Source organism: Dicentrarchus labrax, unplaced genomic scaffold (assembly GCF_905237075.1).
Source record: "Dicentrarchus labrax unplaced genomic scaffold, dlabrax2021, whole genome shotgun sequence".
NCBI lineage: Eukaryota > Metazoa > Chordata > Actinopteri > Moronidae > Dicentrarchus > Dicentrarchus labrax.
In genome coordinates this window covers 317,348-329,523 of record NW_026136715.1, presented here as the reverse complement: position 1 = coordinate 329,523, position 12,176 = coordinate 317,348, and the positions used below count along the sequence as shown (strand labels likewise).

General features: G+C 38.9%; 1 protein-coding gene across 1 annotated transcript; it reads right to left on the bottom strand.

The window, feature by feature from the left end:
• Window positions 1-3,553: 3,553 nt before the first annotated feature.
• On the bottom strand, window positions 3,554-11,358 carry tsr2 (TSR2 ribosome maturation factor). Its single transcript, XM_051426781.1, has 5 exons — window positions 11,218-11,358; window positions 6,671-6,761; window positions 6,039-6,130; window positions 4,680-4,835; window positions 3,554-3,750 (listed from the first exon to the last, which is right to left on the bottom strand). Exons 1-5 carry the CDS (start codon window positions 11,293-11,295, stop codon window positions 3,652-3,654), a joined length of 516 nt encoding a protein of 171 aa, XP_051282741.1. The 5' UTR covers window positions 11,296-11,358; the 3' UTR covers window positions 3,554-3,651.
• Between the last annotated feature and the right edge of the window lie 818 nt (window positions 11,359-12,176).

Sequence of the window (12,176 nt, the reverse complement as noted above, 5' to 3'; positions counted from 1 at the left end):
TGACCTCTGCAGACCGGGAACCCCCCACAAGAGCTGCAGCTTTGGAGATGTTCTGACCCAGTCGTCCATCACAATGTGGTTCTTGTCAAAGTGGATCAGATCCTCACGCTGCCCATTTTTCCTGCTTCTAACACATCAACTCTGTTCACTGTCTGCCTGATATACCCCCCCCCGACAAGAGCCCTGATACCCAGGTAATCAGTGTTACTGACAGTGCTCACTGTGTTAGTGCTGATCAATGGATATGTACTGATACACATGAACACACTCAGTGAGACACACATTGTGTTGGGGACTGTTGGGGGTCTCACACACACACAGGAATCAGTTTGCTGGTCTGTAATCTGTTTTCGGGATCAACCACAATCCTCCTGCTGTTGGTTTGAGGTCAAAGTTTACTGACGTTTTCCAGCTGAAGATTTTATGAGCATTGACTGTGAATGTGTCCTTAAAGGTGTCTCACTGTCAGTGTTAAGTTCATGTGTTGTTGGAAATTATCACTTGACTGTCTGACAGCTGGTTCCTGAACTGACTGACTGATTGACTAATTGATTGACAGGAGGAGTGTCCCATTCAGGCTGAATCCAAACATCCCTCTGATGCGTCAGTGAAATTATAATCTGGAGTTATTCTGAGGTTCAGTATAGAGTGGTCAATCAGGAGTTCCTCAGGGATCAATGTTAGGACACCTGTTCTTCTTAATTTATATCAGCGCTACAGTTCATGTTCATGTGACATAATTTTAGTTCTTTATTTGCAGACGACTCCATACTATCTTTATAGTTTTACAGTTCTGCCCTAAAGATCTTCCTAGTCAACTAGCAGTCATTAGATAATGCCAATAATGGACTGTCAGACAATTTAGATATAACTGTATTGATTATAACCTGTTAAACAGCAATATGGTTGTTCAACACACAGAAAAACTGTCTTTTTAAAAAAAATTAAACTGTCTTTATAGTACTACAGTATTATAATACTACAGTATTATACTGTCTTTATAGTACTACAGTATTATAGTATGACAGTATTATACTGTCTTTATAGTACTACAGTATTATATTACGACAGTATTATACTGTCTTTATAGTACTACAGTATTATATTACGACAGTATTATACTGTCTTTATAGTACTACGTATATACAGTATTATACTGTCTTTATAAAAATACTACAGTATTATACTGTCTTTATAGTACTACAGTATTATATTACGACAGTATTATACTGTCTTTATAGTACTACAGTATTATAGTACTAGAAACAGTATTATACTGTCTTTATAGTACTACAGTATTATAATACTACAGTATTATACTGTCTTTACAGTATATAAAATTATACTGTCTTTATAGTACTACAGTATTAAACTGTCTTTATAGTACTACAGTATTATAATACTACAGTATTATATTGTCTTTATAGTACTACAGTATTAAACTGTCTTTATAGTACTACAGTATTATAGTATGACAGTATTATACTGTCTTTATAGTACTACAGTATTATAGTATGACAGTATTATACTGTCTTTATAGTACTACAGTATTAAACTGTCTTTATAGTACTACAGTATTATAATACTACAGTATTATACTGTCTTTATAGTACTACAGTATTATATTACGACAGTATTATACTGTCTTTATAGTACTACAGTATTATAATACTACAGTATTATACTGTCTTTATAGTACTACAGTATTATATTACGACAGTATTATACTGTCTTTATAGTACTACAGTATTAAACTGTCTTTATAGTACTACAGTATTATAATACTACAGTATTATACTGTCTTTACAGTACTACAGTATTATATTGTCTTTATAGTACTACAGTATTAAACTGTCTTTATAGTACTACAGTATTATACGACAGTATTATATTTTAACACAGTATTATACTGTTTAGTCTTTAAGTACTAAGTATTAATCTTTATAGTACTACAGTATTATACTACAGTATTATACTGTCTTTATAGTACTACAGTATTAAACTGTCTTTATAGTACTACAGTATTATAATACTACAGTATATACTGTCTTTAAGAATTAAACTGTCTTTATAGTACTACAGTATTATACTACAATAGTCTAATACTACAGTATTATACTGTCTTTATAGTACTACAGTATTAAACTGTCTTTATAGTACTACAGTATTATAATACTACAGTATTATACTAACGTCTTTATAATACTACAGTATACAGTATATAATGTCTTATAGTACTACAGTATTAAACTGTCTTTATAGTACTACAGTATTATAATACTACAGTATTATACTGTCTTTACAGTACTACAGTATTATATTGTCTTTATAGTACTACAGTATTAAACTGTCTTTATAGTACTACAGTATTATACGACAGTATTATACTGTCTTTATAGTACTACAGTATTATACTGTCTTTACAGTACTACAGTATTATATTGTCTTTATAGTACTACAGTATTAAACTGTCTTTATAGTACTACAGTATTATACTACAGTATTATACTGTCTTTATAGTACTACAGTATTATACGACAGTATTATACTGTAGTACTATAAAGACAGTATTATACTACAGTATTATACTGTCTTTATAGTACTACCTTTTCAATAATGAACTTAATCATATTCAAATGAAACTGTGTTTTATTTTTTCTAGAGCTTCATCCTGCAGATGTAAAACCTTCAAAACACCTCACAAATATTACATTTTTAATTCATTTCAATTCAGTTTTATTTGTGAAGCTCTGATTCATAACAGAAGTTATCTCAGGACACTTTTCAAATAGAGCAGGTCTAGACCGAACTCTTATAACACTATTTGTATACCTGCATATCATTTCATGTTCAAAGTAGACCTGTGAGCAGGTCTATCAGGGTCCTAAACAAAGGGTTCAGCCTGGGTCGTCTCCTCCCTGCTGACCTTTGACCTGCACTCTGTCACATGTAGATCAGGTTTAGGTTCTGGTTCAGGTTCTGGTTCATTCAGTCGAGGTTTAATTTCCCTCCGGCACAAATCTTTCTTTCTTTTTGTTTCTATTTTTATTGAATTTTACAGATTGTTTATTTCTGAATTCACTTCCTGCTGTCCCTTTATGAAATCTTATTGATTATTGATCAAAGACTCCTAATGATGAGTTTTGGTTTAGACGAGCACACTGTAGCCGACCCCCTCAGACTCCGATGACAACAGTATTGCTCTCTGTAGCTCAAAGTGAGTCGTCCTTAGATGACCTCTGACCTGTTTCTATGTTCATATAATAGTGCCTTGAAAATGACCCCTGACCCCGCTCCTTCCTGCCTGTCACAGTGACATCACCAGAGACATAAAGATTTTTGTACGTGTCCGTCTGTGTGGAATGTTTCTTCTGTGAAAATAAAGATGAATTAAAGCTTGTCTCAGATGTTCCCTTTGATCTTTAACCTGTGACCTTTGACCACTTCACTCCTGGATGAACAGGACATGATGACATAGTATAGTATATAGCGTGAGCGCTAATTGTTGTGTGATGTCAAAGTGCAGTATGATGACATCACACAGGACACAGCAGCATCTTGAACAGTTTTAATATAAAAACACACACAGTCCCATCCTGAAGGTCAAAGGTCAGCTGCTTCAACAGTTCATACTGCTCTTCATCCTCCTCTTCACTTCTTCTTACGAACCACCGTCCACCCATCCTCTTCATCCTGAGGAGGAGGATCTGTCCTGCTGACTGATGGACTGGAAGATTCACACTCCATCGCCTGAACACACAAACACATCCGTACTTCATCATTAGAAATATTACTGCGTACTTCATCAGCGTACTTCATCATCAGAAATATTACTGCGTACTTCATCATCAGTAATATTACTGCGTACTTCATCAGCGTACTTCATCATCAGAAATATTACTGCGTACTTCATCATCAGAAATATTACTGCGTACTTCATCATCAGTAATATTACTGCGTACTTCATCATCAGTAATATTACTGCGTACTTCATCATCAGTAATATTACTGCGTACTTCATCAGCGTACTTCATCATTAGAAATATTACTGCGTACTTCATCAGCGTACTTCATCAGAAATATTACTGCGTACTTCATCATCAGTAATATTACTGCGCACTTCATCAGCAGCAGTAATATAATATAATTAGTCTAAATGAATTCTACTAGATAAATACTCACTTTTTGAAAATACTTGGATTAAATCACTGCTGTAAACTGTAATTCCTGCTTTTAGTTATTAAAAATGTCCTTTTCATTTGTGTGAAATATGTATTATCTATTATTATTGACCGATGAATATTATTGTAAGAAATAACAGACTGTAAAGCTGAGGGAGAAACTTATGATAAAAATATCTAATAAAGTATAAATTATATAATAAAGATTTTGAAATGACTGGAACACACGTGACGCTCATCATCCTCACACACAGTAAGTGACCACGCCCACCACCAACTCCCCCATCCCCAATTTCCCCCACAAATACTCTGTATTCAGAACCTCGACTACGTAAAGGAACAGAAGTACGGGAAGTAAAAGTACTTGTATACCAGATATTATTAGTTTACTAATTTATACTGCAGTATAATAATTATTAGTATAATAATAAAGTACTCAGTAGTACCACCAGTGATCAGATCAGACTGACCAATCACAGCTCTGTATGTGAAAAGTACCTGTGTGTCATCATCGCTGTCGTCAGACTGTGCGGGCGGAGCCGTGACCTTTGCCCTCTGACTCGTCTTCTGTGTCAGAGAGCTGATGGTGTGTTTGAGCTGCTGCAGCGCTCCCTGCTGCCACTGAGTGAACACCTGCAGCAAACTGACCGACACCTGGAGACACACACAGTGACATCACACAGGATTAACATGTGACATCACAGAGGACCTGTAGCCTCAGGGTTCCTCAGGGTTCCGTTCTGGGTCCTCTGTTCTCTATATCAACTACAGTTATGCAGACAACACTCGACTCATTCTGTCTCTCTCTGATCTGAAACAGTACTCATCGATCAACTGATCAATAATTCATATCAATCTCTGCCTGATCAGCTCATGTCATTGATCAGATATTATAGATTCACTCTGTATTGAATACTTACTTACTGGTTTCCAACTGGTTTCCATCTGGTTTCCTACTGGTTTTGTACTTGTTGCTGTAATGGCAATTTTTAAGAACCTATACAACCCCTTCATTTTGGTTCAGGAGGCAGACACCCTCTCCATATTTAAGAGTAGGCTTAAGACATTCCTCTTTGATAAAGCTTATAGTTAGGGCTGGATCAGGTGAGTCCTGAACCATCCCTTAGTTATGCTGCTATAGGCCTAGACTATCGGGGGATTTCCCATGGTGCACTGAGCTCCTGTCTCTGTCTCTCTCTCTCCCACCCACCTAGAGCCGGAGGATCTGTCCTAGGTTTCTGCCTTTTAACAGGCAGTGTTTCCTTGCCCTTGTCTCCAAGGTCTTGCTCATGGTGGTACTGTTGGGTCTCTGTAATTAATGTTTTAAAGAGTTCGGTCTAGACCTGCTCTATTTGAAAAGTGTCCTGAGATAACTTCTGTTATGAATTGGTGCTATACAAATAAAATTGAATTGAATTTGACCTGTTCATTGTAAAACCATACGCAACTGTTAAAGAGGCTTTTATATGCATACAACCTTTAGCCCCGTTTCTAACTACACTCTATGTCCAAGTAAACAGCGGGATGTTGAGACTTCACTAAGAAGCCAAAGACATGATCATCTCACCACATTTATATATGATCATTTATTGATCAGTGAGTTATTGATCAGTCTGTTTACTGTCCCAGAACTCAGGAATGTGTAACTGTGTTAGAGTGACGCTCCAACGGGGATAAAACCATACTGCTTCTTACAATCTCGGCTCTTTTGGACTTTCACATGCAAAAGTGTGTGACGGTTGCGAGAGACCATTCATGGATGACTTGAATAAAAACAAGATCATACTTTGTATGCTTTGTTTAACAAATAGCCATACCAAATGACTTCTTATTGTGTGTATATGTATGTGTGTGTACCTGAGGTAAACTCCCATCATCCACCACTGTGTCAAACTCCTGATCCATCAGTTGAGCAATGAAGTCCTCGACCTCGTACTGCTGCAAGTCAGCTGATCTCACACATACACACACATGCAGCAGTTACATATCAATATGATCAATAATGTGACACACAGTTCATTTAGACTGAAGGCAGTTTTTCTTTCCAACTTGAAGAGTCTCAGTACTGTCTGTCAGTGCTCAGTACCGTCTGTCTGTGCTCAGTACCGTCTGTCAGTGCTCAGTACCGTCTGTCAGTGCTCAGTACCGTCTGTCAGTGCTCAGTACCGTCTGTCAGTGCTCAGTACCGTCTGTCTGTGCTCAGTACCGTCTGTCAGTGCTCAGTACCGTCTGTCAGTGCTCAGTACCGTCTGTTAATGCTCAGTACCGTCTGTCAGTGCTCAGTACCGTCTGTCAGTGCTCAGTACCGTCTGTCTGTGCTCAGTACCGTCTGTCAGTGCTCAGTACCGTCTGTCAGTGCTCAGTACCGTCTGTCAGTGCTCAGTACCGTCTGTTAGTGCTCAGTCAGTTCCATCTGTTACAGGAGAGACAGAGGAGAGAAACAACAATAAACACCTGCTTTCAGTTGACAGGTTACCATGGTTACCTACCATTGTCATGGAAATACTGTTGGACCACATCCACCATCCAATCAGCTTTCTGCTGCCCATACACGCCTCCAAACCCATTATCCACAGCGATCTGAAACACACAATATAAATATAAATACAATATAAATATAATAATCCATCATATATTATAGAACCCGTTATCCACTGATCTGAAGTCAATCATTGTTAAAGCTAACATTTACATGGTCAAACTACCAACAATATACAGATAAAGTCATTGGACTATAATACAGACACACATTTGCTGTCGTCCCTCAGAGCCTATGACCTTTGACCTTCTGTAGTCATGAAGTCCTTTGAAAGACTGGTGCTGGCCCACCTGAAGGACATTACAGGCCCCTGGCTGGACCCCCTGCAGTTTGCCTACCAAGCAAACAGGTCAGTGGATGACGTAGTCAACATGGGACTGCACCACATCCTGTAACACCTGGACCCTCCAGGAACATATGCAAGGATCCTGTTTGTGGACTTAACACCATCATCCTGAACATCCTCCACATCAACCACACCCAGCTCACTGTGCCAGCCTCCACCTGTCTGTGGATTACAGACTCCCTGACTGACAGGAGGCAGCTCGTGAGGCTGGGGAACATCACACCCAGCACCCAGACAATTAGCACTGGCGCCCCCCAGGGGTGTGTGCTCTCCCCACTGCTCCTCTCCCTCTACACCAATGATTGCACCTCGAGAGACCAGTCTGTCAAACTCCTGAAGTTCGCACACAACACAACAGTCATCGGCCGTTTAACAGCTGGCCCCATCACACTATGACACACTGTATACACACTGTACACACACACACTGTACACACACTGTACACACACTGTATACACACTATAACACACTGTACACACACACTGTAACACACTATACACACACACTGTATACACACTATAACACACTGTACACACACACTGTAACACACTGTACACACACACTGTACACACACACACTGTACACACACTGTATACACACTGTATACACACACTGTACACACACTGTATACACACTATAACACACTGTACACACACACTGTAACACACTATACACACACACTGTATACACACTATAACACACTGTACACACACACTGTAACACACTGTACACACACACTGTACACACACTGTAACACACTGTACACACACACTGTAACACACTGTACACACACACTGTAACACACTGTACACACACACTGTAACACACTGTACACACACACTGTAACACACTGTATACACACTGTACACACACTGTATACACACTGTACACACACACACTGTATACACACTATAACACACTGTACACACACACTGTAACACACTGTACACACACACTGTATACACACTGTAACACACTGTACACACACACTGTAACACACTGTACACACACACTATGACACACTGTATACACACTGTACACACACTGTATACACACTGTACACACACACACTGTACACACACTGTATACACACTGTATACACACACTGTACACACACACTGTAACACACTGTACACACACAGTATACACACACTGTAACACACTGTATACACACTATAACACACTGTATACACACTATAACACACTGTACACACACACTGTAACACACTGTACACACACACTGTATACACACTGTACACACACACTGTATACACACTATAACACACTGTACACACACACTGTAACACACTGTACACACACACTGTATACACACTGTAACACACTGTACACACACACTGTAACACACTGTATACACACACTGTATACACACTGTAACACACACTGTAACACACTGTATACACACTATAACACACTGTACACACACACTGTAACACACTGTACACACACACTGTATACACACACTGTAACACACTGTACACACACACTGTATACACACACACTGTACACACACACTGTATACACACACTGTAACACACTGTAAACACACACTGTATACACACACACTGTACACACACACACTGTATACACACACACTGTATATACACACACACTGTATACACACACTGTAACACACTGTACACACACACTGTAACACACTGTACACACACACTGTATACACACACTGTACACACACTGTATACACACACTGTACACACACACTGTAACAAATTGTACACACACTGTATACACACTGTATACACACACTGTACACACACACTGTAACAAATTGTATACACACTGTATACACACTGTACACACACACTGTAACACACTGTACACACACACTGTAACACACTGTACACACACTATAACACACTGTACACACACACTGTAACACACTGTACACACACTGTAACAAATTGTACACACACACTGTATACACACACTGTATACACACTGTATACATACCTGTATACACACACTGTACACACACACTGTAACACACTGTATACACACACTGTAACACACTGTAACACACTGTAACACACTGTATACACACACTATAACACACTGTATACACACACTGTAACACACTGTATACACACACTGTAACACACTGTAACACACTGTAACACACTGTATACACACACTATAACACACTGTATACACACACTGTAACACACTGTATACACACACTGTAACACACTGTAACACACTGTAACACACACCGTAACACACTGTATATACACACCGTAACACACACTATATACACACTGTATACACACACTGTAACACACACTGTAACACACACTGTAACACACTGTATATACACACTGTAACACACACTGTATACACACTGTAACACACTGTATACACACACTATACACACACTATACACACACTGTAATACACACTGTAATACACACTAACACACACTATATACACACTAACACACACTGTATACACACTGTATACACACTGTAACACACTGTATACACACTAACACACACTAACACACACTGTACACACACTAACACACACTATATACACACTAACACACACTAACACACACTAACACATACTATATACACACTATATACACACTATATACACACTAACACACACTAACACACACTATATACACACACTAACACACACTATATACACACACTGTAACACACACTATATACACTATATAAACACTATATACACACACTAACACACACTAACACACACTATATACACACTAAGACACACTAACACACACTTACACACACTATACACACTATATACACACACTATACACACTATACACACTATATACACACACTAACACACACTATACACACACTATACACACACTAACACACACTAACACACACTAACACACACTATATACACACTAACACACACTAACACACACTAACACACACTATATACACACTATATACACACTAACACACACTAACACACACTAACACACACTAACACACACTATATACACACTAACACACACTATATACACACACTAACACACACTAACACACACTAACACACACTATATACACACTATACACACACTATACACACACTAACACACACTATATACACACACTAACACACACTATATACACACTAACACACACTATACACACACTAACACACACTAACACACACTAACACACACTATATACACACTATACACACACTAACACACACTAACACACACTAACACACACTATATACACACTAACACACACTAACACACACTAACACACACTATATACACACACTAACACACACTAACACACACTATATACACACTAACACACACTATACACACACTAACACACACTATATACACACACTAACACACACTATACACACACTAACACACACTATACACACACTAACACACACTAACACACACTATATACACACTATACACACACTAACACACACTAACACACACTATACACACACTAACACACACTATATACACTATACACACTCTAACACACACTATATACACTCTAACACACACTATATACACACTAACACACACTATATACACACTAACACACACTATATACACACTATACACACACTAACACACACTATATACACACTATACACACACTAACACACACTATATACACACTATACACACACTAACACACACTATATACACACACTATACACACACACACTGATTTATTATTATTATTAAATTATAGTAGAGTTGTTCTCTGTCTTCTTCCCCTCTACAACGGAAACACTGTTTACAAACAAACACTGTTTATAAACAAACAAACAATGTTTACCAACAAACACTGTTTATAAACAAACAAACAATGTTTACAAACACTGTTTATAAACAAACAAACAATGTTTACAAACAGCAGCTTCACTCGGAACGAGGCTTCTTTAGCCTGTTAGCTTTAGCCTGTTAGCTTAGTCTCGTGTGTTCCTCGGTGATTGTCTGTCTGTCTGTCTGTCTGTCTGTCTGTCTGTCTGTCTGTCTGTCTGTCTGTCTGTCTGTCTGTCTGTCTGTCTGTCTGTGTGTCTGTCTGTCTGTCTGTCTGTGTGTCTCTCTGTCTGTCTGTGTGGCTGTCTGTCGTTATATCTACCTGGAGAACCGGCCAGCTGCTCAGAACCGCTCGGACTCCCTCCGTGAATAGTTCACGTGAAGCTGAGGAGGCCGCCATATTGGATCTGACAGACCGAACCAACAGATTCCCGATCAGACCGAACCAACAGATTCCCGATCAGACCGAACCAACAGATTCCCGATCAGACCGAACCAACAGATTCCTGATCAAAACAAAATATACAAAAATAAAACAACAACAACATAACAATAAACGTTATTAAAGCTAGAGCCATAGTGCGCCGGTTAGCTCAGTGGGTAGAGCAGGTGACCCATGTACCGAGGCTGCAGCGGTTCTGGGTTTGAGCCCGATCCCTGGCCCTTTGCTGCGTGTCATCCCCTCTCTCTCTCTGCCCCCCTTCCCGTCTGTCTTCAGCTGTCCTATCAAATAAAAGCCAAAAAAAATACTTTAAAAAAAGAAAGAGTGATTTTTAAACAACACTTTATTTACAGTCAGCTTAAAACAAACAATCAGTTCCACAATCAATAGATCAGTTGAGGAAGGATGTGAACTTTAACTGTCCACCGGTCACCCGGCACAACAGCTCCTCATGAGCCCACTGCTGCTCAAACACATCTGTATTCCCTGTGACCCTGTGGAAGCAAAACTCCAGCCTCAGTCTGGCCTTCACATTGTACCTCCACAGGGTCACAGGGTCAAGGGTCGGCCCACCCTGCAGTCTGTCCCTACGAGTCAGGTATATCGACATTTTAGCCTCACCAATTAAAAAGTTTAGGAGTCGACACTTTACTTTTTCTGTTTTTTTAAAACCAACTCCACAAATAAAAACAGGGGCAGTAAAAATGACACCAAATAGATTAAAAACACGAGTTAAAACGTTAAAAATGTCTGCCAATCTCCTGCACTCAGTAAAAACATGGAAAATGTTCTCAGTCAGTCCACAGAATGGGCACTCCTTTACAACACTGTGATTAAGA